This window comes from Laccaria bicolor, genomic scaffold (assembly GCF_000143565.1).
Source record: "Laccaria bicolor S238N-H82 LACBIscaffold_45 genomic scaffold, whole genome shotgun sequence".
In the NCBI taxonomy this organism is placed as follows: Eukaryota; Fungi; Basidiomycota; class Agaricomycetes; order Agaricales; family Hydnangiaceae; genus Laccaria; species Laccaria bicolor.
This window is the reverse complement of record NW_001889916.1, coordinates 160,640-176,465: the sequence shown is the minus strand read 5'-3', so window position 1 is coordinate 176,465 and position 15,826 is coordinate 160,640. Positions and strand designations below refer to the sequence as shown.

Genomic DNA, 15,826 nt, shown 5'->3' with positions numbered 1-15,826 from the left:
AAGAAACAGGCTCTTGTAAAGATTGCTATGGACAATCGTCTTCGTGAGTATCAATATTCCAAGTCTTTCAAGGTCTTCTCATTTATTTGATTTTAGCTTTATAAAAGTTTCAGTCCACCTTCCCAGAATTTCATAAATGCAGCACATGTCTCTAGTTACCACCCATTATGATGCACCTTTTGCCTTGTTGTTCCCAAGAAAATAGATTGTGTCATTAGAGCAAAAGAAAGTCAAGGATGGTAAAATTTCCAAGTCCACAAGCTTTTCATGTTCTCAAGCTTCCATGGCTTAAGGGTGCCCTTGAGTTGTCTTCACAGTGTATGTGTATGGGAGTTCAAAGAGTTGTTAGAGGGGGGTGAGATGTCATATAATTTATGCATTCTCCAAAGTCTGTCAGAAAAACACGAAAGATACAGATACATATTCCAAATTGCAACGTATTCACAAAGAAAGAAGACCTCTAAGTACCAACAATGGTAGAAAAAAATACAGGTAAAAGAAACGATGGCTTAGCAATGAGGGAGGACTAGGGGTACCAGATAAAGTCAGAGGACAAAGGGGAGAGTGGCATCAAACTCAAAAAGACGTAGTCAAGTCAACCTCAATAGTTGGCACAATGCTCGCAATAAACTTCAGGAAGACAACCGAATAAAAATCGACCCTCATCCCCTCCACCTCCTCTTCCTCAGCCCCAGCTTGCGGCTGTTGAATGTCCTTGGCACTCCCAGATGACTTTCGGCTGAACAGCCATTTCTTCTCTTTCTTAGGGGTGTCCTTGCCTGACGAAGAAGAGGGTTTACCGCACTGCACAAGCTGTTCTTTGACGATGCTGTTGTTCATCCGTTCTATGACTTTCTTCATGACACTGGCGTGTTTGCATGGATGCACGGAGGCGGCTTGGAGAGAGGCAGAGTGGATGAAGGGTTCAATTGTTACTGTTTTCTGGGCGTGGTCTGCTGAGATGTCTTGGAAGATTTGGGAAGGGGTTAGTGGGGTGCAATTCTGTTGTTTTGGTCAGCTAATGTATTTAAAAAGATGGGGGAAAGGTGAAAGGCAAACCTCGTTGTAGCCGATCAGCCAGACTCGTGGGGTCTGGTAATACTTGTCGTATGTGATCATTACATCATACGTGCGGACTTGAAGAAGATTTCCCTTTGCGACTTCCACATTGGCACTACAAAGAGATCATCAGCACACTTCAAATTCCAGCAAACCAAACAACAATGTACCTTGCATCAACCACCCCAGCAGCAGCAGGTATAGCGGACGCCTTGGGTGCAGCTGTAGCCGTAGCCTCATCATCCCCTTCCTCCAAATCATCCTCCTCCATATCAGGGATATCATCTAAATCAGGCGTCTCCGGCCCAAAGCCCTCACCCCCTCCCCCACCCAATGACACGCCCCCCAACCCCCTCACAATCCTCTCCTCATCCTCATGGGGCCCATCCCCATCCAAATCAGGGATATCTGCAATCTCACCCACGTTTGTCGCAGAGTCCATTCAATGTGCCTGCCGACCCACGTGCGTCTCGACCCACTCGTCGCCGTCTGTGGAGGGGGAAGAGGAATCAGGAAAGGAGAGGAGACACTCGGCATCCTCATCTGCGTCTGTGTAGGCTAGGGAGGTGTGGCGTGCCAGAGGCAGGGGACGCCACGTGTTACTAGATATTGTTTGTTGGATGGGAGGATTTGGATGCGTCTCCTTTTTCCCCGTTCACAAGTCACTCAATCTTCGCATAGAAAGGAGGAGGAAAGAAGGAATGGAGGAAGAAGGGGCTTACCATGTCCATATAGGAAACTTGTACACCAAAAAGTCACCTGCAGCAACGAATTCCTCTGTTGTTCATTTCACAGTGAGCAAAAAGGAATGTGATGGACGATTGTGAAACGTACCGGGTGTAATACGGCCATGTTCTTTGAATTTGCTCTCTTTGAGAACCTAATAGATGGGCTTGACGGTGAGATGATGCCCAGATCGCGGATAATAAGGCTCACTGGGCTTAGGTACTCTCGCATGGCGAATAGGCTGGACTGGTTGATACTTATGATTAGGATGGTGGAGATGAACGACACAGTTGTGGGCTTACTTGGAGAGCTTGCATGGAGGTTGGATTGAGGGAGCCTGAGAGCTGTGGTTGACAATGATAACCCCAATCGTTCTGTAGAGAACCTCCTCGAACAGCTGCATGGTGCCGAAGTAGAGGCAGTTGAACCTCACCGAAATCTCGATGACAGACCCAATCACGCACAATATGGCACTTGTGACTTGTTCCTCATCATCCACTCCTCGTACAAACATACTTAGAACTTTGACACAAAGGTACTTACGTCTCTCGAATTTTGAGCTTCTTTCTTACAATATAAAATGGCCATCCTCAGATGCGCATGATGATCAAGTCCTGCTCAAGGCCTATTCACAGGCCACCACTCTAGAAACACACACGAGTGCTCGTACACGACCAGTACATCGGTGTAAACCAGAACTCGTTGAAGCACTATCTGACACCCCTCACATAAACCCACCATAATTGCATGGCTTTGACCCTCCTTTGCCCTCCCTTGCCCCTTCAAGCTTCAGATCCTAATCCTGCTGTTCAAGCTTACATGGCCGACCTTACCAGCGTCCCTGGGTGCAGAGCCTTCAGATGGAACCTCCAAAGTCTCCCTTCCGCCTCACTCCCCCATTCAACTTTGAATCCTTCATCTTCGACCTCAGCTGCCTCTCCCCCCACTTCAAATTCTATCAACCCTTCATCCCTACCCTCATTCAAACTTCTACGCCTCGGACAACATAAACTCTGCCTTGTCATTTCTGCATGATCGCCACGCGAAGTCCTTCATCCACTGTTAGAATCAATGTGTTCGATGCTGGGTGGAGCGCGGCTGAAGGTGTTGTGCTTGATTTTAGGTTTCCAGGGAGGAGGGATTTCCATGGGCCCGAATGACATGAGAGGAAGTTTGAGATCCAAAAAGGTTGGACTTGAGACACAACCTCTACTCCACACAATGCACACACAATCCCTCGGAATTGAGATTCACCATTTCGTTGTGCTCCTCAGGTCCAATCTCAGACAGCGGACGCGAACCAGAAGGACGGATGCTTATGCAGAGCATGTTCGTCATTGCAGGAGTATATTGTGCATGTCATGGGTATTGTTGTTCTTGGGATTCTTTGACGTCAACTTCATCTTCAAGGGCGCCATTCACTCCTGCTACTGTGGCATGGTCTTTTTTTTTTTTTTTTTTGGTGGAGCTTTATAGTATACAACAATTAACAGAGTTAGCCTTGTACACCAGCATGTTGAACAGGGAGTTTCACCCCGTTGGAGGGTATTGACGTGGTCCACCCTGAGGAAATGCCATTACGCATGCTCACTCTGGAGCAGTGTGGGACTCAGAGCGGTGATAGCCGAAACTATTGGTTACGTCCAGGAGGACGCATCACTCTCATACCCACTAAAACCCCAGCTTCCAAGACCCAATCTTCTGAGAGGCCTCTTTCGTCAAAGAGTACACCATCCCACGTCTTACGGACTATTTCGGGATCAATCGCTTTGCGGCCATAGCGTTTCCTGTCAGACATCAAGCAATCGAACTTGAGTCGCATATTAACCATTGCGAGCCAGGGGCCCTCGATTTCAGCCTTGGTGTGTAGCTTCTCTTGATCCCCTTCTCTCTCGATCCTCCACTCACACCTCAACCTCCAGATGAGGTATGCCGACTCCGAGATGACAATTGTGTATAATCTGCTGCGTCCTTTTTGAGGATCACCTTTTCAATTTTGGATGGTCGCAAGCCCACATCCAAGGATTTGTCTGAGGGTGGGGGCTGCAGGCAGGGAAATGCCCTTCCTAGCAAGTAGTGTGCGTACTAGGCACCACATCGATGCGCGTCATGCATACACTTCCACAGGTAAGCCCTTATGTTTTTAGCAATATCCCGGCTCTTTAGGGAAAGCCAAATTTTACGATCTGTGGGGAGGAAGCCACTAATATCCTTCACGGCATGTCTGGTCATATCCAACCTAATCATTGTCCCTCTTCTTTCTGGCTTCATTCTCTGTTCTATAATCCCTCTGCAGAGGAGTGCCTGTGTCATTACACTTAGCTTTGCACCTGCCACATCAAAATTTTCAGGTATGGTCAAGTCTAGGGTGGTTTCGTTTGGCTCTCTTACACCATCCTTCGCACATTTCAGGGCTTTTCTATTAGCCTCCTCCTCTTCCTCAACGTGACGGAAGCTTGTCTCCCCACCTCGGGAACGTAGTGCCGCGGCCACCTTCTTTAGGAGTTTTTTGTTTTGGACGCCAATCCATCTGCGGTCCTCCCATTTCTGTAGGTTTTTTATGAGCCCTGCAAATGTACTTTTGGGGCTGCACATTATTATAAGTTCCTCAGTCGTCTCCGTACGCTCCAGCGCTATCACCAGGGAGGCAATTTCTGCTGCTTGGGTTGTATAAATAGAGGGTGGTAGTTTAACAGAGAAGGTGCGACTGTCATCTGCTGGGAACCATCCTCCAGCTCCAGCTTGAGCATCCTCATTCCCACTACTTTCACAGATGCCTTCTATGTTAAGCTGTGTGATCACGCTTAGCTCTCCGGGGGGGTCGTCACGTACCACCTCAGTGTTGAGACCCTTTTTCAGATTTGTGAAAACTCAGAACCCCTCGGTAAGGGTTCCCTTTGTTGTGAGACTCGTATTAAAGGTAAAAAAGTCACCATTATCACTGTTAGCCTCAGCTGCATTTTGGGCATTACATTCTTGGAGCCTGGGGTCCCATTTGGGTGGGAGCTTGTCAAGAAGCTTTAGTGCTGCGTGCTGGCACCTGTGGGGCTTGGTGCATCCACCTATTCGCTCCATTCTGCATGTCTCGCATTTACATGAATCAATGGGCTGGTGGTCCCCTGGGCAGTCCCTGTAGACGAAGTGTTCAAGGTCTCCAACTTTTGTGATCTCATGGGTATGCCATAGACAGACTTCCTTTCTTCCATTGTTCCTAACATGTTCACTTTCGAGGCCTAGGTGGTGCCATACAGGTAGTTTCCTTTTAAGCATGGGATCAAGTACCATCAGGTTGAAAGCCACACTGAACTTGTTGGCGATCCTAATCATTTTGCGTAGGCTCTCAGGCAGGGTGGTCGTAGTCTTTGTCCTGTTCGTTGTCCAGCTCTGTAGAAATAGATTTGTCTTTGACAGATCATTGTGCACTCGGCTTGTTACAGTAATATTATCTGAGATGAGCACATCTGCTACAAAAGCCCATTTCGGGCGTGTCTGGTCTACTTTCAAGTAGCTTTTTACCTTCATCAGCTCAATAGCTTGGTTCCGTGCTGTCACGTCCAGTACCTTCTTACCTCCATCCTCGAGATTTCTGTGGAGCATTGGCAGGCCAACCATGGGGACTGCTCTGCCTTCTGACATAAAGTTGCGTATCCGCTTCGTAAATAGAACTTCTACTTCCTCAGGCATGCCCTGTACCCTTGCCAGGTATTGGGTGTAGCCTCCCATGACCATCCCAATGATTAGTCTCCTTCCATCTGGGGTTGGGCAGGTCCTTTCCCAGCGGCTTAGAGTGTTGTCCGTTTTCTCTAATATAGGCACCCACACATTTACTTGATCGACCTTGTTACCAACAAAGGCACCCAGCACCCTAACCGGTTCACCATCCTTAGCTATGTGGATTTGAGGGGGGATGGTAGGGTAGTTCTCATTCAACTTCCTATTGGCTACCACTCCTAGTCTGTACTCATGGGACCCCATCAGGATAATTTCAGTTTTCTGTACATTAAATTTTGCCCCTGATGCACAGCACCATTTCTGCAGGATGTTTTGCAGGTCAGAGAAGTTATCGTTTTCAGAGAGGCACACTGTTGTGACATCAGCGAAAAGGGTTGCAATATTTCGCTCAACAACTCCTTTAATATGGAGACCTTCGAGGTCAGACTCATGGAGCATTGTGGCAAGGGACTCAATTGCTATATTAAAAAGCAAGCACGATAGAGGATCACCTTGGCGGACACCACAGGTAATCTTGAAGGGGGAGCTTATTTCCCCATTAATGATGATGACTGTGTGCACATCGCAGTATAAGGAGCACACTGTGTTGATAAAGTGTTGAGGGAGCCCAAATTTCTCTAGGCTCCGAAAAAGGAAGTCATGCGAGATTTTATCATATGCTTTCTCCTGGTCCAGGCAGACTATTGCCCCATTTATTTCCTCCACTTCACACATGTTAATCATAAGCTTAACTAGTTCAGTCTGATCCTCGATTCTTCTGCCTTTCATGAAACCTGCTTGGTCTTTATGTATGATTCCTGGTACTGCGTTGGTAAGTTTGGTCGTGAGGGCTCTTGTGAAGACCTTGTAATCAGTGTTTAAGACTGTAATTGGGTGGTAGTTGGCTATTTTACTGTGATCACTTTTCTTGTATATCGGGCACATCCATCCCTTGGAGAAGTTTGTCCCAGTAACCATTCCTTGTTCCTCAACATCATTGTACAGAGTTGTGAGCACCTTGATAATATCAAAGGTTTGTTGTCCTTGTTTTTCATTGTAGTCATGCTGTTCCACCAGCTTCTTCCAAAGTTCATGGGGTATTCCATCCATTCCAGTGGCTTTCCCATTGGGTAGGTCTCTAATTGCCTTCCTTACCTCTCTTCAACTGTCAGCTTCTCTGTTAGCTTTATTTTTTCACTAACGGGTATTGATACATTAACATTCCTGAGTACCTCATCAATCTCCATGTCTCTGGTCAGCTGGTCAGCTACCTCTACTGCCTCTTGGAGGCTCTCATGGTAATTCCTCGCTATTTCAGCCATCTTGTCTGACCGTTTTTCATAGGAGGGTGGTTCAGTCTGTGGTACTTTCAGAGAGTATAGGATGTCTTGTGGCTTTTGATCTTTTCCAGACCTGCACCATGTTTTGCCCATGGTTTCAGCTTCCAGGCAGTATTTCGCTGCAGTCCTGTCACGTGCCTTGGTATGCCTCTGCTTTTCCAGGTTTTGTATCTCTTCATCTAGAATGCCAGCTGACACCTGCTTCTCAACTAGGTTCAAGTTTTCATCATTTAATATAGTAGCCAGTGTTTTCTCCTTTTTACTTATCAGCCTATCTAGTATAGGGGTGGTTGTCCTCGCATATTCATGTATGTACTGCAGTATGTTTTTCTTGAATTTTTGATAAAGGACCTGTGGGTTATTATCCTCTGTACGCTGAAGCCTGCACCTTTCGATATTATCCACAAGCTCCATACCAAGTTCTTTAATTCTCTTCATTACCTTACTGTCTTGCAGGAGAAAGAGTGGGACTGACCAACGGCCTTGCCCAATGTAGGGAGCTCCTGGGTTTGAGAAGTTCACAGACACCAGATTGTGGTCTGTGGACAGAGCAGTCTTTTTGATAACCCATTCTCTACTACATGTCAGGATTTCTTCAGTGACATATATTCAGTCAACTCTTGACCTCCTACCCAATCTATCAGACCATGAGTAAGCCATCTTATTTTGGTTTTCCTGTCTCCACCCATCCATTAGCCTAAGCTCTGACTTAAATTCTTCTAGGGCCCCAGCAGCTGTGGGGGCATTCTGCTTCAGGGGTAGGTGATCTATGTCAGCCTCAACACAGTTGAAGTCTCCAAGGAGGACATCCGGCTTTGGGTATTCACTTGCAAGCCACTTTTCTTTTAGCAATCTCCAGAAGTCAGCATTTTCTGATTCACAGTTCGGTGCGTATATTGCCATGACATTAATTATGGACTCTTTATGCCAGGGTACTGAGACCGGGATAGCCCTGCCAGGCACTAGCACATGCACCACTGCCTCTTTCCAAGCCATGTAGCTTTTATTTAGCACTATTGCTACACCCATCGCATTTGGATGCTCAGGCACACTACTATTTATAATGTGCAGACACTGGTGAAATTGTGCATGGAGGCTGTCAATTGTATCTTCCCTGAGGTGGGTTTCCTGCACAGCAAGAATTCCAATTTTGTTGTTTCGTAACATTTGGTTGACATGTTGCCACTTTTCTCTTGTTTGCACTGTCCCACCACCATTAATATTTAGGGAAGCTATAGTAATATTGGCTCTCAAGGTTTTGCTCCCTTGAGTTACCACACGCTGAGGCCGAGGGCCATGTCTCTCAGTGTGTTGCACTTGGCCTGCAGTTCTTAGCACCGCCACCAGGCGCCTACCACTCTGCTGAGGGGTGGTTACTGCCTGTATGGCATTTGGCGGCACTCTTGGGGCCATCTGTCTGGCCTCTACACTTTGCGTGTGTTGTGCATCCCTGGCATGATGCCCCACTCCCCCAGAGCTCGCCTGGTTGAGAGGGGGTGGCAGCTGACTTGCCATGTTCTGCAAAGACTGGGAGTTATCAGGATGTCCTTCATTGTCAACTCTTCTAGGCCTCCAATCTTGAGTCTGATCATCTGCCCTCTCAGTAGTGAACTCCAGCCGTCCCTGCCCTGATGTAACAGTTTGATGTCTGTCTCCGTAATCCCGGGAGCCTTCATTAAGGGTGTGACCGACAGACAGGTCAGCACCCCTTCGGACTCGGGGGATGCTTAGCCGTAAACCATCTGTGTATACCAAGGGTGAAGTGAAATGATTTGAGTTTTGAGGGGTAGTTGGTAGATGTTACCTGAGTCCCCCAACTAAGGACTGGGCCAGGACATGATTAATTTGAACCCAGCACTCTGACTGGATGGACTGTGCTGAAAGATACTAGTCTACCTCCCTAGTCTGGATCGTGGAGGCGACGGTCACTTCCAGCTTAAGCCCAGTACTTTACCCTCCCCGGGTTATTCCATATGGAATGGATGGAATGGGGGGTGGACTGCACAAATTCCAGATGGATTCCATGGAATGGGGGATGGATTCCATGGAATGGCTGATAGATTCCATACTCTATTCTATATGTTCTATACCATTTTAAGGGTGGAATCCATCTGGAATCCACATGGAATGACTTTATGAAATAATTCTAAGTTGAGCAGGAAAAATTGAAATGTATTAAATAGACTACACAATTTATTTTTACTATTCTCAATATTTAAGGGAGGGGGGAAGACAGGGGGAAGTGATGGAGGGGGGAGGATGTAGTAGAGAGTGAGGGGGGAGGGAGGGGGGAGGAGTGATGGAGGAGAGAGGGAGTGGTGAAGGGAGGGAGTGGTGAAGGGTGAGGTGGGAATGGATGGAGGGGGGAGCAATGGGAGGGGGAGCAATGGAGGGAGGGGGAGAAATGGGAGGGGGAGCAACAGAGGGAGGGAGGGGGGATGATGGAAGGGTGGTGGTGAGGAATGATGGAGGGAGGGGGAGCTCACCTGGGCTTGTCGTTGCCCATTTCCATTGACACGAGCGGAATCCTCTGTGCGTGGGCGCGCGTTGTTGTCGGTCATGGGTGGTGGGCTGTATTGGCATCTGTGGGGGTGGGTTGCCGTTTCGTTTGTCTTCGCGTTGGCGTTTGCATTGCACTCATGGGTGTTTGTTGTCATGCATGGGTGTTTGTTGTCATGCATGGGTGTTTGTTGTCGTGTCATGGGCGCTCATGGGCAGTCATTGTTGTGGGCGGGCATTCGTGGCCAGTGGGGTCGTGTTGTTGTCTTCATCTGCTGGGCGTTCATTTTCATTCATGTGCAGTCGTCTCGTGGGCGTTCATGGGCGCTGCGGCTCGTTTGGGTGGGTGTACGTCGTTTGTAGGTGGGCGGGCTCGTCTGTTGTCGTGTCATGGGTGTTTGGGGTCCTTCGGAGTCGTTTGTGGGCGGTGGGGGTTGTGCAGGGCGGTGTGCATCGTTCATGGGTGGGCGGGCTCGTTGGTTGTCGTGTCGTGGGTGTTCGGTGTCGTGTCTGGGCGCTTGTTTCTTTTCGTGGGCGCTCATGGGCAGTGGGGGTCGTGTGGGGCGGTGTGCGTCGTTTGTGGGTGGGCGGGCTCGTTGGTTGTCGTGTCCGTTCGTCGTTTGGTTGCCACGTCGCTGACTGCGACGTGGCACCTGGTTTGTTGTTGTCAAAAGGTGGACTGGGAGGGGTTACCCAGTCCACTTACTGGGCTGCAGTTGAGGCGGAACGTCCATTGACGTTCTGCGTTGTTGTCATCGCCTCCCATCCATGTGACGTGGCGTTGCCACGTTGTGTGGCTCTTGTAATGGCAGGGTCGTTGTTGACAATGTTGCGTGTCATCGTGCATCGTCAGCATGGTCGTCGTCGTCAGTGTGGTCGTTGTTGTTGTTGTTGATATCGATGTCACAGGCGGTTGTGGCTTGAGACAGTGGGGTGGATGGTGATGGTGATGGTGGAAGGAAGAAACGACGTGGCATTGGCAACACGTTGTGTCACGTTTGAGACACCATGTGACAAAAGGCAGTATATACAGTTGAGTGCAAAAAGAATGAAGGTTGGTTCATTTTTCTGGTTCTTTCTAAGAATCTATTGTACCTCAAATGTATTTGTGTATTCTTTTACATCATGTAGTTGTGTTACACTTCCCTTGGTATGGACTAATTTCAGTGAAAGCTGGAGCCTTGAAAAGGTTTTTATTCTGGAGGCCATTTTTGGCATCTGAAAAAAAAAAAATATGCGCTAACTGGGGAGGTTGCCAGAACATACCTCTGGTCAACCTGAATGAGCCTATCAAAGAATCAGTCAAAAATACTGAGCAGTTAGGTCTGTAGAGGCTTTGGAAAATGGCTTGTTTTGTCTAAAACAGGCCAAAAATGATCAAAATAGCACAAAATGACCATTTTCTGGAGGCTCTACAAGCATAACCACTCAGTATTTTTAACTAATTCTTTGATAGGCTCATTCAGGTTGACCAGAGGTATGTTCTGGCAACCTCCCCAGTTAGCGCATATTTTTTTTTTCAGATGCCAAAAATGGCCTCCAGAATAAAAACCTTCTCAAGGCTCCAGCTTTCACTGAAATTAGTCCATACCAAGGGAAGTGTAACACAACTACATGATGTAAAAGAATACACAAATACATTTGAGGTACAATAGATTCTTAGAAAGAACCAGAAAAATGAACCAACCTTCATTCTTTTTGCACTCAACTGTACATACCTTTACTTTACACTATAATAATGCCTTTGTGGCTCAGTTGGTTTGAGCACCGCTAATATTGACGAGGTCAAGAGTTCAATTCCTGTAGATGTAAAATTTCTATTTTTACTTAAATATAGTAAGGACACTATAAATACTGTATTCTAATGGTATAATGGTCATCCATGGAATCCATGTGGACTGCTCCATGGAATCCAAGGTGGATATGCCTGCATTCCATGTGGAATCCAATGGAATCCATATGGAGTGGTGTTGGAGTCCATATGGAATTAATCATTCCATGACCATTCCATGGTCATTCCATGTGGAATCCATGAGGTCTATGGAATAAGAAAATGGCTGGGTCCTCAGCCAACATGGATTCCACATGGATTCCATATGGAATAACCTGGGGAAGGTAAAGACCTCAGCCATCCAGACATTGACTGGGAACACATGTATTCATAGGGAAGTGCATGGACATTTATTTACAGCAGCAGCACACAAGTAGAGTCCACGTTCTTAGAGTATATGGGTCACATTTATACTAGAAGGCTCCACGGCCATGTCTCCCCCTATTAGAGAAACTCCCCCTTGCTCCTCGTCCATTGTGTCCTCCACATGATCCTCCAGATGCACTCGCAGGGGTACTGTTTGTATTGACCTCATCTGTGAAGGCAGGACTAGCCGGCCAACCAATGATGGTGGTGAAGGGGCAGAGTGAGCCAGGGTGGTCGCGACCTTTGCAGGTACCACAGTAGAAGGCCCTACGAGAGTATCCGGCACCTTGGAAGCATGCAAACTTGAGTGCCTTTAGGTTGAGAATCCAGGTCTTCAGCCTGTCGGGTACTTCAGTTGGCGGCATAATGTATAGGTTGAAAATGACAACAGAGATATTCTCTTCCATCACTGAGCAGCTACGGACAGCTATCGAGTTCAGGACGTGATCGACATAGTCATCCGGGTGGACATCAAGGAGATTGTCTGCATTGTTGGTAATGAAGGTTGTGGCAGTAGCGTTGTTGCTGATAGCTTCACGGACGGCTTCTGCAACTATTGCATCACTGGCATCCGAGCATGCTAGGGGAAATCCGGTGATAGCTATAGCAAAGTTGCTAGCTTCAGGGAACATGGAGGTTACAAAGAGAGTGATAGACGGAGTTGGCCAGCAGGATCTGGAGTTGAGTGCGTCAATTAGGTCATCAGTGCCACTGATGAAGAAAGGGAAGACTGGTCTATAGGCAACGTCATTCTTTTTGAACAGCTCAGGGGGGCCGATTGTAGGGGCAGGGAAGCTTGGGAAGACAGCACTGAAGAAGGAGGCTATGGCGTTGACATGTGTGGAGAGGTTGGTGGTGAAACTGTCATTTGCAATATATACCAGGGCACTAGCCCTGCCCCATGTCATCCAACGTTCAATTGTTTGTTTGTGAACAAAGGATAGAAGGCCTTGCTCAAGGCCTTGAACAGCAGGGAAGCCTCCATGTGGTGGGGGGAGCACTCGTGCATTGTCAGGGGGAATGTAGGCGTGGTTGACATGGTTGTGAATGTTAGGGACAGCAGGATCGATGAGCATTCCTTGGATGACAGCTTCTTCGAGGTCAAGAGTAAGGTGGACTTGGGCGGCCACCGAGCCAGCGTCTGTCTGTGGGGTCCCGGCGGCTGCAGGTGAAGAAGGTGGGGTTGACAAGGGCACGACGGTGGCAGACCTGGTCATAAGGGACCCTCGCATTCGTGGCGTGGATGTTGGGGCAGGGGAAGCTGGGGCCATAACCGGGTGCCCAGTCACTGAAGGGGTGTGCTTGGAGGGCATGTCCATGGGCGGGTGGTCGCCAACGAGCCCGTACGGCCGCTTGTCGCCCACGCTCGGCTCCACGTAGGTATCTACTGCAGGCATGTTTCGCAACTTTTTAAATTGTAAGTTATGCAGTAGGGTTTTCCAGGTTTGGGGGGTGTAACCAACCTGATTGTCCAGTTCAGGCTGAGCAGCATGTAGGGCGTGCTCCAGGGGGGCAGCGGCTGTGGTACCGGACACCATGTCAGCAAAGGTCGGTGGTGCATGGATAGACGCAGAGACACCCTGGGCGTCTTCATCTAAATCCATGTTGTCGGTTAGGACGGCGAACTTATTGTTAGAGGCAGGGGTTGGGGTGGGCATGGTTGGAATAGGCGTGCAGAGGTGGTTTGCAGGTCAATAAGGGAGTGGGGACGAGTAGGATCTTGACGTAGGCTTATATGGTCAGGTGGATGCTTGTGATCGCCATTCCCGTAACCATCACATTAATGTCGGTCCTAATGCACAGGTATCAGAGCGGGCCCGTGGTGATAGGTGTAATTCACGGCTGCAGAAGGGGAGGATGCTGCTGGTGGACGGGTCAAGCATGTGGGGGTGCCATTTCAGCTCTAGTGTGAGCGCCAGGTGATAAATTGTGGACCCAATGCCAGGTTACAAATGTATTAGCCACTGCCGGACGTCAGGAGTGAACCTAGGCACAGTGACGAGTATCAGTGGGACATATTGACTTTTGTGTGGGATTACAAAGGGACATACCTTGTGGGGGGTAGGAATTACGACAACGGCTTAATGCTGCATGTGGGCTTTGCACGAAATACAAGCAAACAGGGGTTCCAGGCATGGCAAGTGGGCTTTGGCAGCCAAGAAAGCCGCACGTTAAGGGGTCGCTAGCAGCAGGGACAATGTGGTTGGAGAGAGGGTTGTGTGATGGGCGCATTTGTACAGCATCTGGGAGTGGGCGGTGAGGCGGAGCACCGTATGCACAAAGGGGCTTGGCAAGACCAGAGTGCCTGGCGCGATGCCCAGTGCTCCGCTAGATGGCTGTGGGTACTACGGAAAGTGGGGCACATACTATGGCAGCAGGTAGGGGGGGCAGGGACTTGTTGGCGGATGATGCAGCTGATCAGGAGAGGGCCTATGCACACGGAGAAGCTCGGTGAGCCAGCAGGGCCTGAAATGACTGCCAGTGCCCAGCTACATGAGGTTTGGGAGGAGGCGGCATGTTTGGCAACACCATTGTTGCGTCTGTTTGCAGTTGTCGTGTTCCACAGCTGTGCTTGACCTAGTTTTGCATTTCATGTCAAATTGTGTCTAATGGTCATATATAAATCATTGTGGCTCATGGCTTTGACTGGATACTTGTAGAGTCTGCAATGGTTACACACCTGGTAGTGTTTCCCAGTTCCTGTGGAGGGTGTAGGTGACTGTCTGGCCCAGCGAGTAGTATACAGATATGTCTGATGTAATTTGGAGCCACAGGCAAGAAGCCTTTTGGCACAGGGTGTGAATGTCTGGGAGAGGATGTTTATGCCATCCCAGACAGCCAGACATGTCGAACTTATACCACATATTTTCGAAAAGTTCTTAGGCAGTTAACACACAATGGGCAAAACACAGGGTGTATGAGTCTCAGTGTGTTATAAATTTATGGTGTGTATATCAGGAGATAAGGGAGTGGGCAACTGGAGTTAACAGGTATGGACAACATGACTAAGTTGGCATATTGGAGCTGGGGGTAAGTGGACTGGGTACTGGGGCAGTAGCCATAAAAGAATGTAGGTGGCAGCAACAGTTGGCTGGAGGAACAGGGGCAAAGTGAGGGGGGGGTAGTATGGACAGTGGATTAGAGGTAGACCTCAGCGAAACAAATTCAGGAGGCTCAGAGGGTGAAATCAGCTGGAGGAGTGACCTTCACAGTGAAAATAATAATAAGAGGATGTTATGGCAGGTGAACAGGTACAACATACCATTTCATGAGAGAGCTCAGTAGCATCAGGAGCTTTGGAGGCAGGAGGCAAAGATATTCCATAACACCCGTTGCCATGGGAGCTTTGCGACCACCATGTCTACCACTTCGGCTGGGAAGGAGACCAGAAAGGAGGCATGTTCCCAGACTCTCTCCTTCCACTTTGCACCAGCACAGTCATAAAAGGTGGCGACCTCCACAATGCCCTGCCCATGCCTAACACTCACACACCTTACAACCTCCCAATACATTCCATCACTGACTGGGTACACACAGCCAGTCTCAATCCAGGTGCCAGCAACAATATGAGCTGCATCAGGTAGGTTATCACACCACAACAGGGTCTTGTTGTGCAGGACTTTAGGCACCCCAGTATAATCATCCTCAATCCGGAGGCGCACAAAGAATGCATTTGGTATGCCAGGCAGGTATTGGCTAGAATAGAATGGGCCAGACACATATATGTCTCCTGAGGCATGGGTGCTGGGGCTGGAGTGTATCTGGCTAGACGGGCGAGTGCCATCAAGTGACGAAGAGGACTCTTGGGGAGGCTCACAGACGAAGGAGAGAGTAGAGGACCTTTCAAGCTCCTCAAGAAGTGTAGCAGCATCTAGGGATGCACGGACCATAGTAGGAGGTGGTTGGCATATGGTTACTGAGAAGAGAATCTTGGGCATGGGTGTGGGTTGGTGCTTTAAAATATATGAATATGAACCTGGTTTGCACGGGTCTAATATTGCGTCTCCTAAGGGCTATGATCAGAAAATGGACTGACAGTTCGGAGGGTGAGGCAGTTATATACACTACCCTTTTTGGCCTGGCCTTTGGGGTTTGCCAGCCGCCCACCACCATATGACTGCAGCTTTGGTTTGCAGGGCAGCAGTTCAGCAGGGGTAGGATAGAGGCCACTACTACAATACCATAGGTTTTTAGCCCTACACAGCAAACAGGTGCATTTGGAGTACAGACCAGTACTTTACAGTGCCCCACCTATTCCTGCAGGATTCCTGCAGGAATGGATCATTCCAGTGAT

General features: G+C 48.6%; 4 protein-coding genes across 4 annotated transcripts; 1 reads left to right on the top strand and 3 right to left on the bottom strand.

The window, feature by feature from the left end:
* Positions 1 to 5,125: 5,125 nt before the first annotated feature.
* On the bottom strand, positions 5,126 to 5,955 carry LACBIDRAFT_332870 (uncharacterized protein; the record flags this gene model as incomplete). The annotated part of the gene is made up of 2 exons (XM_001887414.1): positions 5,126 to 5,169; positions 5,355 to 5,955. The coding sequence occupies 2 exons, from the start codon at positions 5,953 to 5,955 to the stop codon at positions 5,126 to 5,128; spliced, it is 645 nt and encodes a 214-aa protein (XP_001887449.1).
* Positions 5,956 to 6,303: 348 nt separating this feature from the next.
* On the top strand, positions 6,304 to 8,326 carry LACBIDRAFT_332869 (uncharacterized protein; the record flags this gene model as incomplete). Its single annotated transcript, XM_001887458.1, has 13 exons — positions 6,304 to 6,328; positions 6,502 to 6,505; positions 6,557 to 6,626; positions 6,726 to 6,794; positions 6,908 to 6,978; positions 7,107 to 7,156; positions 7,185 to 7,206; positions 7,425 to 7,487; positions 7,560 to 7,594; positions 7,686 to 7,723; positions 7,908 to 7,955; positions 8,064 to 8,142; positions 8,172 to 8,326. 13 exons carry the CDS (start codon positions 6,304 to 6,306, stop codon positions 8,324 to 8,326), a joined length of 729 nt encoding a protein of 242 aa, XP_001887493.1.
* Positions 8,327 to 11,579: 3,253 nt separating this feature from the next.
* On the bottom strand, positions 11,580 to 13,190 carry LACBIDRAFT_332867 (uncharacterized protein; the record flags this gene model as incomplete). Its single annotated transcript, XM_001887413.1, has 1 exon — positions 11,580 to 13,190. The coding sequence occupies one exon, from the start codon at positions 13,188 to 13,190 to the stop codon at positions 11,580 to 11,582; it is 1,611 nt and encodes a 536-aa protein (XP_001887448.1).
* A 299-nt stretch (positions 13,191 to 13,489) lies between these two features.
* LACBIDRAFT_332866 (uncharacterized protein) lies at positions 13,490 to 15,470 on the bottom strand (the record flags this gene model as incomplete). Its single annotated transcript, XM_001887412.1, has 7 exons — positions 13,490 to 13,518; positions 13,584 to 13,860; positions 13,973 to 14,109; positions 14,213 to 14,255; positions 14,795 to 14,876; positions 15,025 to 15,055; positions 15,125 to 15,470. The coding sequence occupies 7 exons, from the start codon at positions 15,468 to 15,470 to the stop codon at positions 13,490 to 13,492; spliced, it is 945 nt and encodes a 314-aa protein (XP_001887447.1).
* Positions 15,471 to 15,826: the final 356 nt, after the last annotated feature.